The 17,650-nt window shown below is 41.1% G+C and overlaps 1 protein-coding gene across 1 annotated transcript; it reads left to right on the top strand.

The window, feature by feature from the left end:
* Positions 1-681: 681 nt before the first annotated feature.
* Positions 682-16,428, top strand: LOC110792132 (uncharacterized). Its single transcript, XM_021996943.2, has 4 exons — positions 682-1,416; positions 2,072-2,178; positions 14,926-15,042; positions 15,235-16,428. Exons 1-4 carry the CDS (start codon positions 852-854, stop codon positions 16,204-16,206), a joined length of 1,761 nt encoding a protein of 586 aa, XP_021852635.2. The 5' UTR covers positions 682-851; the 3' UTR covers positions 16,207-16,428.
* Positions 16,429-17,650: the final 1,222 nt, after the last annotated feature.

The raw sequence follows: 17,650 nt of genomic DNA, 5'->3' as shown, positions 1-17,650 counted from the left end.
CTGGTTGTGCAACAATCTGGAGCATGATGATTCAGAAGCTTGGCCTACATACTTTGCCGTTACGCTATGGTGGTTGTGGAGATGGAGAAACATGTATGTATTTGGAAGAGGTGGGGAGGTGCCGATTGATATTGCTGCTTTTATTCGAGTAAGGTTTGAAGAAACATGGCGCAGCATACATAATGAAATGGATGATAATCCTAGTTCCAAACCAAAGAAGGAGGAGAGATTCATCAGTTGGAGGAGGCCTCCACCGGGGTGGTACGCACTAAATACGGATGGTGCCGCCCGTGGTACGCCAGGAGATGCTGGAGGGGGTGCGATAATTAGAAATAACAGTGGTGCCTTTATCTCAGGCTTGGCAGCAAGTTTTGGCAAATGTAGTGCCTTTCGAGCAGAAGCAATGGCACTAATTAAAGGCATTGAGCTAGCACGAAATCTCCAGATAAGCCAGTTAGAAATCCAACTCGATAATCTAGCATGCGTGCAAGCTATTCAAGCTGGCTCGACGAGCTGCGGTGGTTGTACCCACCTCATAAGACGTAGTCTTAACTTGATTAACAGGGATGATTGGAGAGTGAAGGTGGTTCATGTCTTTCGTGAGGGTAATCGCGCTGCGGATTGGCTTGCGAACCGAGGGGTGGACCGAGGTGATGATGTGGAATTAATTGAAGAAGCTCCCCCAGAGCTCAACAGGATAATTGAAGAGGATGTTCGAGGCGTGGCCTTCCCGCGCTTAGTTCCTTGCTAGCTGAGTTTTTTGTTTTTTAATTTCGTTGCTTGCTTTCTTTTTCGTTCTTTTTTTTTACTCTTGGCTTTTGCCTCATCAGCATCAAAAATAAATAAAAATAATGGGAAACCTTAGCCAAAACGCTATCCTGTTTTGGTTTAGTTTCCTCTTGCTTTCCCCTCTAAAAGTCTCGCAATCAGCTTGCAATCGGAATGATGAAAAAGCCCTTTTACAAATCAAAACATACTTCAAAAACTCCTCAGTGTTCAGTTCATGGAACCCAGAAATCGATTGCTGCGAATGGAACGGCAATAATGCAGCCGGCGGTACTGCATTTGTTGGATGCTATGACCAGTCCAACCCGGATCGTATAACTAAGCTTGTTATTGCTGGCGTCAATGATTTCTTTGGTCAAATCCCAGCAGCAATCGGTAATCTACCATACCTGGAGGAACTTAGTCTCTCCGAATTGCCCAACCTGACCGGACCCATCCCGGTCAGCATCACCAAACTTACAAAGCTTGCGACCCTTACCCTAATGTTAAACAGCCATACTGGGCAGATCCCTGGTTTTTTGGTTCACTTGAAGAGCCTCTACCTCCTTGATCTTTCCTCAAATGGCTTCACCGGTACAATTCCGTCTTCTTGTCCCAATTATCCAGCCTTACCGAGCTCAATCTTTACAAGTATGTAAAAACCTTTTTTATGTTTCATTTTCGATTTTCTCGTTTTTATCATACCAGGTTTTCACGCTTAATTCAAAATGAGGCCTTTATTTTCACATAGTGAATAAAATAAATTAAATACCAAATTTCTTAGATGTAATGACCATATTTTAAAACACAGTACCGGAGTACCCTATGTTTTTAAAAATATATTGTGACTTGAAATCACATTACTCGAGCACAACATGTATCAAGGATACCAATTTGATATTATTTTTTTCATAATAATCCTGATAAACATGCTAAAATAAATTAGTAACAAGTTGTTACTTTTGTTTAGACATGGTCCATAATAAATTCAGTATGGATCAGATCCATTTAAGAATCGAAAAAAAATAAAAAAATACTTGCATGTTTTTTTTACTCAAATACTTCTTAATTCCTAGTTAATATTTAATGTCTTACAACACTTTATTCTAACCTAATTTCATTTGTCGTTAAAAAATACCAAAGTTTTTTTGTTCTTATTTTTATTAGGTAGTCACCTATCTTATCTTAACTACTTTTTGTTGCACCAATATTATCTGAACTTACTAACTTATTTTTATAAAAAGTAAGTGAATAAGTTTAAAAGATTGTATAAATCTATAATAATAATTTGTTTTTTTGCAATTAGCAACAACCTTACTGGTTCAATCCCAAAAAGCTTTGGCTCGTTTTCAAGAAACATATCTCTACGGCTCGATGGAAACAAATTATCCGGCAAGATTCCACTGTCATTGGGTAAGGCAAAGATTCTCATCCTAAATTTATCCACGAATCAATTCACTGGAGATGCAACATTTTTATTCGGAAAAGACAAGATTAGTCTTTTTGAAATTATGTTAAGCAAAAATCGATTCAGTTTTAATTTCACCAATGTAGACTTGCCCTTAGGTTTAAGAGCAATCGATATTTCCCACAACAAGATTTTTGGATCCTTCCCGAAAAATCTTGGCCAACTGGATCTTCTGTCTCTTGACGTAAGTTACAACCGACTCTGTGGTACCATTCCCACCGACAAGCGATGGCAGAAGTCATCATTTGCCCACAATAAGTGCCTTTGTGGTGTTCCCTTACCTCCATGCAAATGAAGGGTATGATGAGCCTAAATGGTTAAAGTTGAGACGGAAATTTTTTCCAAAGTTAATTACTTTTTTTGATATGCGAGAAAATTTAAATTAGTTCACTTAGTTTTCCCTATGATCAATTGATAATGTATGCAAAAGTTATTCTAGCTTTAGATAAATTGATAATGTATCGGCATAGTTGCTTTAATTTGTCCGTCTGTTTTCATAATGAAATCTCATTTTGTATCTGGTTTCACTAAAGGATCTTGTCAGATTTTGGGGAGAAAAACAGCAGAAAGAATTTTGTATTTACAATAATATGTTGTAATTACATCAGCTAATCTTAGAGGCATATATATAATGAATTAGATAATCTAGAAGCTTCTGAGTTTGTGATAACAAACTCTCTAACAACCAAAAGTTAGTTATAACAGAATGATGACGTGGCTTGATGAGTCAGCAAGACTTCAAAGCAGCAAGCAAGGTACAGCCATACACACACCCATATATTCCAACACCCCCCCTCAAGATGGAGTGGGATGAGAAGCAGACACTCCCATCTTGGAAAGCAACATTTGAAACTGAGCAGAAGGGAGTGGCTTAGTGAAAATATCAGCAAGTTGCTCTTGTGTAGGCAAATAGGTTAGATGCAGCAAACCTTCAAGCACTATGTCCCTAGTGAAATGGCAGTCAATTTCTATGTGTTTTGTACGTTCATGAAACACAGGATTCTTGCCTATATGCAGTGTTGATTGATTGTCACAGTGGAGAGTGATTGGTTTCAAACCAGTGACCCCTAAGTCAGATAATAAATTAACAATCCAAGTCACCTCTGATGCAGCAGCTGCCATTGCTCTGTATTCAGCTTCAGCTGAAGACCTAGACACAGTAGATTGCTTCTTAGATTTCCAGGATATAGGTGATCCACCTAATAACAATACAAAACCAGTGACTGATCTTTTGGAATCTGGACAAGCAGCCCAGTCTGAATATGAGAAAGCTTGAAGATGAATATATTCAGAAGCTTTGAGTAATATTCCTTGCCCTTCAGTGTGTGCCAAATATCTCAGGGTATGATGAAGAGCAACAACATGTGGTTGTCTAGGGGCATGCAGAAACTGGCTAAGAGTCTGCACTGCATAGGATAGATCAGGCCTTGTATGAGTTAAAAAGTTGAGTTTCCCAACTAAGGACCTGTATCTTTCTGCTTCAAAAGAAATATCTCCTTCAGTGTTTGACAATTTGATGTTCAAAGGTAAAGGTGTGACCACCTTCTTTGTCAGATCAAAACCACAACCATGTAAGAGTTCTCTAGTGAACTTCTTTTGGCTAAGAATAATACCATCTCATGTGTAGCCAACCTCAATCCCAAGGAAATAGTTTAGGTGTCCTAAATCCTTAATGCTGAATTCATTGTGCAAAAAAGATTTTAAATCTTCAAGTTTCTGGATGTTGGTTCCTGTGAGTATCACATCATCCACATATACTGCAGCAATGTTGATGTCAGTGCCATCCTTATGAATGAATAGGCTGTAATCATACTTAGACTGCACAAAACCTTGACTTTCCAAAGCTGTTAATAGCTTTTCATGCCATTGTCTAGAGGCTTGTTTAAGTCCATAAAGAGACTTGAGAAGTCTGCAAACCTTGTTTGTGGGATTAGGGATGCCTTCAGGAACTTTCATATACACTTCCTCTTTCAAATCCCCATGTAAAAAGGCATTGTTGACATCTAGTTGGTATAGTGGCCAATGATTGCTAGCTGCAACAGCAAGCAAACACCTGATTGTGCTCATTTTAACAACAGGGCTAAATGTCTCTTCATAATCTATGCCATACTTCTGATTGTATCCTTTGGCTACTAATCTGGCTTTGCATCTTTCCAGATCACCACTAGATTTCAGTTTGACCTTGAACACCCATTTACACCCTATTGCCTTCTTACCCTTAGGTAGTTCCACCAATTCCCGTGTCAAATTCTGGTCTAGAGCTTGTAGTTCTTTCTGCATAGCTTCCACCCATAAGTGATGTTTAGCAGCTTCTGCATAGCTAAGTGGTTCAGTGATGTCACAAGCATGGGATAAGAAAGCTTGAAAGGTATCATGAAAGGTCTGGTATGAGACAAGATTACACCAGTGTTGAGTGGGAGATGTGGTTGTTGCAGAATGACAAACATAGTCATTCAGATAGGAAGGAGGTTTGGGTATTCTGGTGGATTGTCTAGGTGGATTGGTGACAGGAGGTGATTATGTAGAAATGGATTCATCAGTAGGAGAGGAATGGGAGGAGAAGTTTTCTTGTGAAGGAAAGTTGTGTGTGGAATCAGAAAGAGTAATAGAATTTGATGGAGAAGAAATGGAAGGTGATATGGAAAGTGGAGAGTGTGGAGAGTGTGGGGGGAATGTGGTTTCTGGAGTTGAGATATCTGGATCCTCAAATGTATGTGGTGACACAAAAGCAGGGAGGAATATGGCATTAGTATAATTAGAGATAGGAGAGTTGTGTTTGGTGAAAAGATGAAAGGGAAAGTGGTTTTCATGAAAAGTGATGTCTCTGGATACAAAGAACTTGTTGGTATCAATTTCCAACACCTTGTACCCTTTCTGTGAGGTGGAATATCCCATGAAAACACATGGAGTGGCTCTCTTATCTAGTTTGGTTCTCCCAACTTTGCTTGTAGAGACATAGCATAAACAACCAAATGTTCTAAGATGGGACAGATTGGGTGTAGTGCCAAACATTCTAAGATAGGGTGTATCATTTTGAATAGCCTTCAAGGGCATTCTATTGATCAAATAAGCAGCACACATGACACATTCACCCCAAAATCTAGTAGGCACCCTAGATTGAATGTAGAGAGCTCTTGCTGTCTCTAAGAGGTGCTTATGCTTCCTTTCAACCACCCCATTTTGTTGAGGTGTATGACTACAGCTTGTTTGAGTCTGTATCCCATGTTTCAGATACAACTGCTTTAAATCACCCTCACACAATTCCTTAGCATTATCAGATCTGACACATTTAATAGAAACACCAAATTGAGTATGCACCATAGCTAAGAAATCAGTCATCACAGAAACCGTGTCAGTTTTATTTCTTAACATGTGAATCCAAGTAAAACGACTAAAATCATCAACTATGGTGAGGAATTGATTACAGCCAGTGGTGGTTTTTACAGAATGAGGTCCCCAAACATCAATATGGATCAACTCAAAAGGTGCTGTAGTTTTAATGCTACTGCTAGAAAAATTCTTTCTAACTTGCTTAGCTACAGGACAGACTTGACAAATTGTGTCTTGTATACATGAATTAACCTCACAACTAGGGTGTACTAGCTTAAGTTGATTGAATGATAGGTTTCCCAATCTTAGGTGCCACAGCTTGGCATTATTTATGTCTAAGGAACATGTTGTATTGTAGACATGTGAGGGTGTTGAAAGTGCTTCTGTCAGTTGTTGTTCTCCCACATTGTATAATCCAGAACTCACATCACCAAGACGAATCAATGTCCCGTTCTGAAAGCAAACAAAACACTTGTTATGAGTGAAATGCATCTCACACTGTAAGTCTTTGCACAGTGTGTGGACAGATATTAAGTTGTACTTAAAATCTGGGACATATAATACATTTTGTAAGGTAATCTGGTCATTCAAAGTAACTTGACCTATGTATTTGACCACTACCTTACTCCCATCTGGAATTGTGATATACTGATTTGCAACGGATTTATACTCAGTAAACAAAGACAAGTCATGACAGAAATGATCTGAAGCACCACTGTCAAGCAACCAATTAGATTTAGCAGAAAACAGACAGATATTACCTGCCATTATGGCTAGATTATGAGTTTGAGGAGTGTTGGTGGTTCCAGAATTGTGAGCTCCAGGGATCTGTTGTTGCTTACTCAACATCTCCATCAACTGATGATATTGTTCCACTGTGATGACACTGTTGGACTCACGTACTAGTAGGATGTGCTAACACCTCTGTGTGTGTATCATTGCCATGGGACATAGCAGCTGTCTTTTGTTCTTTGAAATGTTTGAAATTAGGTGGATATCCATGGATCTTGAAGCATCTTTCAATGCTGTGTCCTGGTATCTTACAGTGAGTGCAAAAATAACTTGATCCTGTTTTTCCTCTGTTGTTCTGGAAGCCAGTTTGTTGTGAACCAGTGACCTGAGTTTTGTAGGTTCTATTGTTCCAATGATCTCCACCAAACCTCCTCTTTTCTACTACAAAAGCCATTGATTCTGGTGGATGAATACTTTTGGATACTTCTTGGTGCCTCTCTTCTTGAGCAAATAACCTGTTTAGGTAGTGTTGGTACCATTAGCACATTCCCTCTTATGGTAGCATATTGATCAGTTAGCTTCATCATAAACTGCATAACCATCTTCTCCTGTTGCCTTTGAAAAAACTTTTTGGTCACATTACATGTACAATTATTGCAAGTGCAATGTGGCATTGGATGTGCTTCCTCTATGGCATCCCAAACTGACTCGATCTCAGTAAAAAACTCAGAAACAAATTTCTCACCTTGACTTATTTCAGCCAATTTTTGTTCTAATGAATACACCTGAGTGTGAGGGGGTCGAAAAAGCACGAGGCTAATGCGTGACCTCGTCCCTCGTGGGTGTGACGATTCTTTTTATTCAATTAAGTGTAATTGGATTTCCTGTGAGTTTACACCCAATTGACTAGTAATATAGGAGTCGCCATTCAGTTTTTAACGACAATGAGAAAAACTGACAAAACCCGGTTATCGTGACATAAAGGGAGTGCAATTATGTTTGACCACGACGGTCGTAGGTTCCCTTGTGATCCCTGGTGTGGGGATCTCTCAACATACACCCGCAAGGTAGAGATTGAGGGTTCGGGGGACTGTAACTACCGAGAGGAGTACTTCGCTCGTCGATAACTCCAGAGGCAGGATATCCTTACTAGCTCAGCATAAATAATTGAAGGGACATGCGTTAACTATTAAACTAATCTGAGTTGATTTTAGCAATATGCAACATGTAATACTAGATCGATCGTGATTATCTGATTTAAATAGTATTAAGGTACCTAGCATGATAATCCAATTTCCCAAAAATATTATATTTGTTAGGCGTGATTGAACAATCAGATTTAGTTAGTTTAACAGTTCATAAAAAGGGCGAGGAAAGCAGTTAAATCATCGAAAGGGGACACATTACGACGCACCCTTGAGAGGTGCGTCACGGTTCTCAGAAAACTAACCACTTTGACTTTGCTATTTCTCCTTTTTATTTAACGAATCTCAATTATGGGACAGGATACGTTCTGTTCGATTTATGGATCGATTGCGACAGAACGTGTGAACAATTTCGCAGCGAGAGGCTTAGGCTAAGGGTTGGAGTCAATACTCAGAACATAATTGTGTTGTGTGTGTTCTTTTCACGTCGAATTTAGGGTTGTATTTATAGGGAAGAGTTCGTGGAAAGATAGAATTGCAGAGTTCTAATCCATAAAGAATTAGGAAAAAAACACGTACCTAGGTATTTTCAGCGCCCAGAGCCAGGCGTTGAAAATAGAGTCTTGGCTGTTTTCTTAGTCAGATACGGATTCCTGAAATCCGTAGAGTTTGAGACTTAATCGAGTCTTTTAGTGCGTATTAACCTTGCGACGGGATGCGTCTGGGCCCGTTACGAACTCTAGGCTCGTTAGAATTTTAATTAATACGTAACTCTTATTTCCGAATCATATTAGGAATAGGATTCTCGCAGTTTTCTATCTCATTTAGGATTTATGTTGGAATGCAACACCTAATTCTGACAGGTTTCTATCCTTTATGATTTGCCACTTTAAGAAGCTACCTTTTACGGCAGTTACTATTTTTAGCAGGTTTCCATAAATAGCAGTTTTCTATAAATATCAGGTTTCGGGTGAAATGAAAAGGGGAATTGAGATTCGTTTATTTTATAGGAGATGCGTTGTCAAGTGGAGATTTATGCTTTCATCATCGAACCTTTCCCTTTTTGGAATGGGGGCAAAAGTAGGTGTCTACAGTTAGACCCCACTTTGACTGAGTCTTGGAGTAAGACGATGGTCAAAGTATTAGACGGAGTGCGTCACACAAGCCATGGTGTATGTGACCTGTTTCGTGAGGGTCTCACGAGCCCCCGAGTGATAACATTTGACTTAAGGGTCATCACTTGAAATGTCGACATATCCCTCACGTGTCATTGGGATTTGTCAACTGATAGTATAGAAACTTCCTCACTTTGTCATTGGAAGGATCTAAAGGTGCGTAGAAACTCCCTCACTTTGTCATTGGGAGTAGCTACAGATGTTTTCGAAATCAAAGCTATAAAGTGTAATTGGGCCTGGCCAAGCCAAATCACGAGGTAAAAATGTTTTTTAAAGATTCTCATTTTCAGGGCTAGCTAAACGAGAAAACCCCCTTGTTTTTATGGGACGTAAAACGAAGGAAAATTCAGCACATCGCTCTTTTTTTGGAAAAAACGGAAAACCAATCCTTTTAATTTTTGGAAAAGGGAAAACCAGAAAAAGTTATCGCTACAGCGACTAAGGACCTGCACGGTTAGTGATGCAGACCCCGCCGGCTAAAGATGGCGAGCCTGTCCGCTAAGGGTGGACACCCCGTCCGATAGAAGTGGACGAATCTGTTTTGAAGTTTGTCTGCTTTTTTTTGAAAATAAGGACCTACGTGGTTTGTGACGTAGACCCCGCCGGCTAAAGATGGCGAACCTGTCCGCTAAGGGTGGACACCCCGTCCGATAGAAGTGGACGAATCTATTTTGAAATTTATTTTGTGTTTTTGAAAATAAGGACCTACTTGGTTTGTGACGTAGACCCCGCCGGCTGAAGATGGCGAGCCTATTTTAAATTTGAAGACTTTATTTTTTCGAAAACTGAGGACCTGCGCGGCTAGTGACGCAGACCCCGCCCGCTGAGGGTGGGCGAGCCCATTTTGAATTTCTTATTTTGCCTATGTAGAAGGGTTTTTGTGATTACAACCTGTTGGTGGGTCGTAATATTTCCAGATCAGGTGTGTCCCATGAGTGGGTCCACACTGTGTATATTTTTAACGATATCGCAAAATACCATTCTTGGGAAAGAAATATCAAGATAATAGATAATTTACACAAAATAGGGGAGTACGCGTGCCCGACAGCGAATATTCGCTATCTGGGAAGCATTTTCAGCGCCCAACTCTGGGCGCGAGAATTTCTAACGCCCAGAGCTGGGCGTTGAAAATGCGAAGGGGAGACGGGTCTTTAAATTCGCGGACCGTCTCCTTCCTTTCCCATTTCCACCATTTTCGCTCAAGCTCCTCATCTCTTTCAACTGATTTCTTGCTCGTTTCTTCACTTTTCTTTACGAATTCTACTCCAAATCACTTCCTAATCTTCCCAATGTAAGTAATCTTTAATTTTGAGCTTTTTTTTGTCAATTTCAATATTTTTGTCAAGTATTTTTATGCATGAAATTGATTTGGGGGTTTTTGATTTTGTGCCCCTTTCCTTCAATTAGATAGTTGGAAATGTTCCTCATAACATGTTAATTAGTTTGTGCATGTTAATTTTCGCAAGTATGTTGATTCTTGTTGAATTTGGGCATTTTATGCTAGCCCCCAAGTATACCTACGACTCTACTGTTTTCTTACAATGTAGGTGTTCTTGGTATATTGCTTGCGTTCCTCATAATTCATGAATGACAAATTACGGAAGAATTTTCATTTTGTTGGAGTTAATTAAAAAATTTCACTTAAGGAATTTTTTTTTGCTCGATATGAACTTAGTATCATGTCTTAGGGAACAAAAAAATTGTATGACTCCATTTTATGAGCGGAATGCACTCCCTTAGTGATTGGTGTGAGTGCCAGTTTTGTTAAAGGTATAATGCCTTATTGTATTATTGATCAGCATGCCTGACGAGTCGTCACCTCCTCCTGGTGGCCACGAGGAGCGTGGCATGACACGTCAGTCTAATGGCGCGGGTCCCCTATGGTTGGTCCCTGAGCTCTACGACGGTCGTGATATGCACTACGACCTAGAGCACCACGTGACTTCCCGCCTTCACGCGAGGAGAGAGACTACGGTTCGCGGCTATGACGCAGCGACGAGTGAGACCGTTTTTAGCTACCCGAACTCGGACGCCCAGGCCTTGGTGAGGGCAAGCTCACTGTTTCCGGTGGTTGAGACCTTCTGGGAGATACTGCAGCTTAACATCTCCCTGTCCTTTCTGCGGTCGTTCATGAGGTGGTGGTGGGATACCACCAACACCTTCCATTTTCCTTGGGGCGAGATGACGATCACTCCTGAGGACTACACGGCTTTGACGGGCTTGACCTTTACAGGGAACCCCGTTCGTCTGAGGTCGGATGGCCCATCGCTGACTGTTGCTGAGGGTACCAGGCTCCTGGGCTCGTGGATGGGTAGTAGATTACCTTCGTACCAGCCCCGTGGGATACCTTTCGCTGACCTGATGTGGGCTTTAGAGCATGGGGTAGAGGAGTCGCCTTCTGTGAGGGGGTCGAAAAAGCGCGAGGCTAATGCGTGACCTTGTCCCTCGTGGGTGTGACGATTCTTTTTATTCAATCAAGTGTAATTGGATTTCCTGTGAGTATACACCCAATTGACTAGTAATATAGGAGTCGCCATTCAGTTTTTAACGACAATGAGAAAAACTGACAAAACCCGGTTATCGTGACATAAAGGGAGTGCAATTATGTTTGACCACGACGGTCGTAGGTTCCCTTGTGATCCCTGGTGTGGGGATCTCTCAATATACACCCGCAAGGTAGAGATTGAGGGTTCGGGGGACTGTAACTACCGAGAGGAGTACTTCGCTCGTCGATAACTCCAGAGGCAGGATATCCTTACTAGCTCAGCATAAATAATTGAAGGGACATGCGTTAACTATTAAACTAGTCTGAGTTGATTTTAGCAATATGCAACATATAATACTAATACGATCGTGATTATCTGATTTAAATAGCATTAAGGGACCTAGCATGATAATCCGATTTCCCAAAAATATTATATTTGTTAGGCGTGATAGAACAATCAGATTAGGTTAGTTTAACAGTTCATAAAAAGGGCGAGGAAAGCAGTTAAATCATCGAAAAGGGACACATTACGACGCACCCTTGAGAGGTGCGTCACGGTTCTCAGAAAACTAACCACTTTGACTTTGATATTTCTCCTTTTTATTTAACAAATCTCAATTATGGGACAGGATACGTTCTGTTCGATTTATGGATCGATTGCGACAGAACGCGTGAACAATTTCGCAGCGAGAGGCTTAGGCTAAGGGTTAGAGTCAATACTCAGAATATAATTGTGTTGTTGTTGTGTTCTTTCACGTCGAAATTAGGGGCCTATTTATAGGGAAGAGTTCGTGGAAAGATAGAATTGCAGAGTTCTAATCCACAAAGAATCAGGAAAAAACACGTACCCAGGTACTTTCAGCGGCCAGGCCTGGGCGCCGAAGATTTCGGCGCCCAGAGCCAGGCGTTGAAAATAGGGTCTGGGCAGTTTTGTTTAGTCAGATTCGGATTCCTAAAATCCGTAGAGTTTGAGATTAATCCGAGTCTTTTAGCGCGTATCAATTTTATGACGGAATGCGTCTGGGCCCGTTACGAACTCTAGTCTCGTTAGGATTTTAATTAATACGTAACTCTTATTTCCGAATCCTATTAGGAATAGGATTCTCGCGGTTTTCTATCTCATTTAGGATTTATGTTGGAGTGCAATACCTAATTCTGACAGGTTTCTATCCTTTATGATTTGCCACTTTTAGAAGCTACCTTTTACGACAATTACTATTTTTAGCAGGTTTCCATAAATAGCAGGTTTCGGGTGAAATGAAATGGGGAATCGAGATTCGTTTATTTTATAGGAGATGCGTTGTCAAGTGGAGATTTATGCTTTCATCATCGAACCTTTCCCTTGCGGGAACGGGGACAAAAGTAGGTGTCTATAGTTAGCCCCCACTTTAACTGAGTCTTGGAGTAAGACGATGGTCAAAGTAGTAGACGGAGTGCGTCACACAAGCCATGGTGTATGTGACCTGTTTTGCGACGGTCTCACGAGCCCCCGAGTGATAACATTTGACTTAAGGGTCATCACTTGAAGTGTCGACATATCCCTCACGTGTCATTGGGATTTGTCAACTGATATTATAGAAACTTCCTCACTTTGTTATTGGAAGGATCTAAAGGTGCGTAGAAACTCCCTCACTTTGTCATTGGGAGTAACTACAGATGTTTTCGAAATTAAAGCTGTAAAGTGTAATTGGGCCTGGCCAAGCCCAATCACGAGGTAAAACGTTTTTAAAGATTCTCATTTTCAGGGCTAGCTAAACGAGAAAACCCCCTTGTTTTTATAGGACGTAAAACGAAGGAAAATCCAGCACATCGTTCTTTTTTGGAAAAACGGAAAACCAATCCTTTAATTTTTGGAAAAAGGGAAAACCAATCCTTTAATTTTTGGAAAAAGGGAAAACCAATCCTTTAATTTTTGGAAAAAGGGAAAACCGAAATAAGTTATCGCTGCAGCGACTAAGGACCTGCGCGGTTAGTGAAGCAGACCCCGCCCGATGAAGGTGGGCGAGCCTGTCCGCTGAGGGTGGACGCCCCGCCTGATAGAAGTGGACGAATCTGTTTTGATGTTTCGAAAATAAGGACCTACGCGGTTTGTGACGTAGACCCCGCCGGCTGAAGATGGCGAACCTGTCCGCTGAGGGTGGACGCCCCGTCCGATAGAAGTGGACGAATCTGTTTTGAAATTTTTTTTTGTTTTTTTTTTTTTGAAAATAAGGACCTACGTGGTTTGCGCCGTAGACCCCGCCGGCTGAAGATGGCGAGCCTATTTTAAATTTGAATACTTTATTTTTTTTGTCGAAAACTGAGGACCTGCGCGGCTAGTGACGCAGACCCCGCCCACTGAGGGTGGGCGAGCCCATTTTGAATTTCTTATTTTGCCTATGTAGAAGGGCTTTTGTGATTACAACCTGTCGGTGGGTCGTGATATTTCCTGATTAGATGTGTCCTATAAGTGGGTCCACACTGTGTATATTTTTGTTTAACAATATATTTTTTTGAGATATCCAAACATGATGTGGTGTGTGGCGCAATCTGGGAATGTGATTTTGATTGCGCGCTCCTTGTTGGAGTCCATTTTTTTGCGAGCCCCCAAGCGTTGGGGCTCGTCGGTTGTTTTTTGCATCTTGTAATCATGTTTGGGGTCACGCTTGTATGTGCGAGCGACCTCCTATAGTAGTGTGCTATTTTAGCGAAGCCGTGGAGTGTGACTTTAGTTTTCAGGCGACATCCGGTTTTGGCTTGGCCCGGATTATCCCTTTGATAGACAGACATTTTCTATTTGGAAAACCAATGACTTGACGACACATATTTTTGGTGTTTCGAAGAATGACCATGATATTTAACTTGCTTTTTTCTTTTCTTATTTTTTTTTTTGTGAAAAGTGTACATGAGCATTTTCTGAGACGAGTCTAAGTTTCGACCAAGTTTTAATGTTATTATTATTTTTTTGCTTATTTGGGAGCTAAAGATGCTTCGGGCTTGATCCTTCTTGCAATAGGGCCTCGTGTTTTAGCAACACGGTCTTAAGTCCTTTCCTATTCCGTGTTTTGTGAAATCTGGGCCTTGGGCTGCATTATCAGCGCCCAAGTTCAGGCGTCAAACATTTCGGCGCCCAGGCGTGGGCGCTGAAAGTCATTTCCCGGTAATATTTGACTTTCGGATTTCCTAACACGTTTCCGAATGGGATCAGGATGTCATGGGGTGCGTTCAGCTATATATAGGGGCTAGATTCGTCCTTATTTTCCACCACTCTCAAATTCTTTCTCTCTTCTTGCTGTGCTCTAATTATTTACTGCTTTTGCCATGTCGATCCCTACTTTCTCACTCCAACGGACTGTTAGGCGTTGGCTACGGGCCCTTACTCCCACAGAAAAAACTTTGTTAAAAGAATACCACTTAGAGGCACTTTTAGGCTTACAACAAATTAATATTGATTATAACTTTCTGCATGCTGCCCTAAGCTTTTGGGACTCTGATCATCATGTTTTTTCCTTTCGGGGCAATGAAATATGTCCTTTGCCCGATGAATTTGCTGCGATCCTTGGTTATCCTACTAATGCTACTCCTGTTACCCCTGGCACTGTTGAAGAGGGTAAAACAACCATAAGGGCTTTCCTAGGGCTAGATGATAACATGTTTGCTGAAATTGTTGTAGATGATAAGGTTAACTTGGCGAAACTTGTAAAACATCACTTTAGGCCTAGTAAGAATATGACCGAACAAAAATTGAACATTCGAGCCCTTGTATTTTGCTTGTTGAATCATTATTTGCTGTCGAATAATAATGGTGAGTTTGGTGACATAAGGCTGATCCCCTTGATTAGCCAGATGGAAAGTTGCTATTCTATTATGCCGTTGGTTGTTGCTGAGACTTTACTGAGTGCGGATGAACTGAAGAAAGGCGCCAAATCTGAATATTTTAAGGGGAGCCCCCTATTGCTGCAGGTAATCGATCTTTTCCTTGCGCACATGTATGTTTTTTTTTGCATATATTTCTTTTTGCCTGGGGCTGAGTTTCAGCGCCTAGGGCTGGGCGCTGGAATAATCGGCGCCTGGTCCTGGGCGTTGAAACTGCGCCCCAGGAACCCTTTTTTCTTTCTTTTCATTCTTTTGATTCGATCGTACCTGTTTTTGCAGATTTGGCTTGCGGAACGGCTTAGACTTTTGGAAGCTCCTGCCGATCCTAAACATTATCGCCCTATAGCTTTGGGTAACCGAAAATACTTGCACCAAGGCCAGGACGAGGCCGAATGGACCTCTTTTTTTACTTATGGCATTTGTTCTATTAAGTGGGTGGTACCATGGTGGGGTTTGATTACTATGACAGGGGGGTCTGATGTATCGGTTTATGTTTCTTTGTTGGGGCTATCTCGTCCCATTTATATTTTCCCTTACCGAGTCATGCGTCAATATGGTTTAAGGCAGACTATCCCCTTTTCTGATACGGTACCACCTAAGGTAGCGGCCTTTTCACAAACACGGGTCTTAGCGTGGGCTAGGTATTATGATGGTCTCCCGCGTTGGGCCGTAGCTACAAATGGGTTTGTGGGTCTTTCTGAAAACTATAAGTTGTGGATGAGTTCCGATGACAAAGATGTGAGGACCGAGGCTCGTAATGGGGAGCCGGCTCAGCTTTTGATGCCTCGTATTCGTGTTAAGTATGAGGGTCCTGATTCTGCCAGACCTCGTACCTATAGGTTTAAGACTGTGAAAGCTCGTCCTGATCGAAAGCGAAAGGAAGTTCTTCCCCGTTCCAGTGTCAGGCCTAAAAAGATGCCTAACATGAAGGGGCCTGCTGTTGTTAAAAGAAATGCAAGCTCTCACGGAGATCGTCGCCGGAACAATGTATGGGTTAGGAAGGCTCAGCCGCCTGTAGAAACAGTGGCTAGTCCAGTTGATGATAGTAATCCTTCTCCCACCATTGCCTGTGCCTTCGAGGCTGAGCGGGCTATAATCGAGAATGTTTCTGAAGCCTTGACATCTTTGGAAGTTAGTGTCCAGGAGCCGATTCTTATGGAGATTGATATTGGGGCTGCGCAGAAGACTGTGGGGTGGATCCTGCGAACATTGCTCTCTACAAGACTTTATTTGATGATCCGGAAGAACTAGAGTAGTGTAGTTCTTGCTAGGGTGTAGGTGCCCTTTTATTTATTTCAGTTGTGTTTGTTTTTATTCCTAGCGCTTTGTTTTCCTTCTTATTATATTCTAATAAAGGCGTATTTTTAGTTTCCATTCAATTTTGTTTCTCCTCTTTTATATGTCTAACACTTTTTTACACAAAGAATATAATTTTTTATAATTATTTGGACCGAATCCTTGGTAAGGATTGCCAACGTATCTTGTCAGAATCAGGTCGCGCGTAGTTCTAGCTTTAGAATAATTTCTAGTATGCCGGATTTCGGTAAATATGTCCTGAAGTGGGAACATATTACTTAATTGGTCAAATGAGTGAAGTATTTATCATTATTTTCATCTGCCGTTTTTTTGCCATAGGTTGCGTGAAATTTGACTAATTTGTATAGCTATATTCCTGGTAAACCTATTTGGATACGTACTGTACCCCCCAAGTGTTCGTTATTTTTCCGTTGTGTGCGGATAAAATGACGAGCACTTTCGAAAAAGAAAACTTTTGGCAGGCAGAGAGTTTCAACGCCCAGGCTGGGGCGTCAGAAATTTCGGCGCCCAGCCCTGGGCGCTGAAAATGACTTGGGCGGTCAATTTTTGACGCTTTGCTTCACATGTTCTTGCGTTTATTTCTATTCCTTTTTTTTTGTGCCTTGATATTTTGCTTCGTAGTTTAAAGTTAATTTTGAGGCTATTTTGGAGGTTTTTTGACTGTTAGCGTGAAACGCATTTTTGCCCAGATTAATTTTTTCTATTGGTGACTCAAAACAGTTTTAAAAATGGAGTCAGGGTGCGGAGTTTATGAAGATCTTTGTGTAGGTTTTGGATGTAGGTTGGTAGTGAAGGGTATGATGGAATATATGTTTTATGAATCTATTTTTTGGTATCATTTGCATTTGTTTTAATTTTTTGATTTCCTTTGATTTTGGATTGCATGGATTGGCTCTTACGATGACACTGGTTGGCTTTTTAGGTTTTGGGGATATGAATGGGATAGTGTGGTTTATTTTGTGGGTTTCGGGAACTGGTTCCCATGGCACTATTTAAAAACCGAGTGGGCTTTGTTTGTTGGGCCTAGAGTGGGCCGCCTCTTTATTTTTGTATTTTGCAAGTACATTTGGTGTTTATTTAGTGTTAGAATAAAAATTTTAGGAGAAATATTACGCCTTTATTGATTCGGAAAGTAAGGAAAACACACTGAAATAAAACTGACCCATATTCTAAAGGGCCTTAGGACCATCTAAAGTCTCTATTATTTTTTTCTATCAATCTAAAGAACTACTAGGCGCTTTTTACTAATGGTGCTCTATGTGGCTCAAGCCTGGGGTTTAGTCTCATAAAACTTTGGTCCTTCACCGGTACTCATCTTGAATTCCATTCCTTTTGCGTTGACCCACTGATATGTCTTCACCCATCCGTTCTCGACCTC

Source organism: Spinacia oleracea, chromosome 3 (genome assembly GCF_020520425.1).
Source record: "Spinacia oleracea cultivar Varoflay chromosome 3, BTI_SOV_V1, whole genome shotgun sequence".
Lineage (NCBI taxonomy): Eukaryota > Viridiplantae > Streptophyta > Magnoliopsida > Caryophyllales > Amaranthaceae > Spinacia > Spinacia oleracea.
This window is presented reverse-complemented; position numbering and strand designations above follow the sequence as displayed.

Coding starts and splice junctions, on each gene's coding strand:
- LOC110792132 (XM_021996943.2), top strand. CDS start 852: ATGGGAAACCTTAGCCAAAACGCTATCCTGTTTTGGTTTAGTTTCCTC. Junction 1,417..2,071: donor ACCGAGCTCAATCTTTACAA/GTATGTAAAAAC, acceptor TTTTGCAATTAG/CAACAACCTTACTGGTTCAA. Junction 2,179..14,925: donor CAAGATTCCACTGTCATTGG/GTAAGGCAAAGA, acceptor TTGATTAGCCAG/ATGGAAAGTTGCTATTCTAT.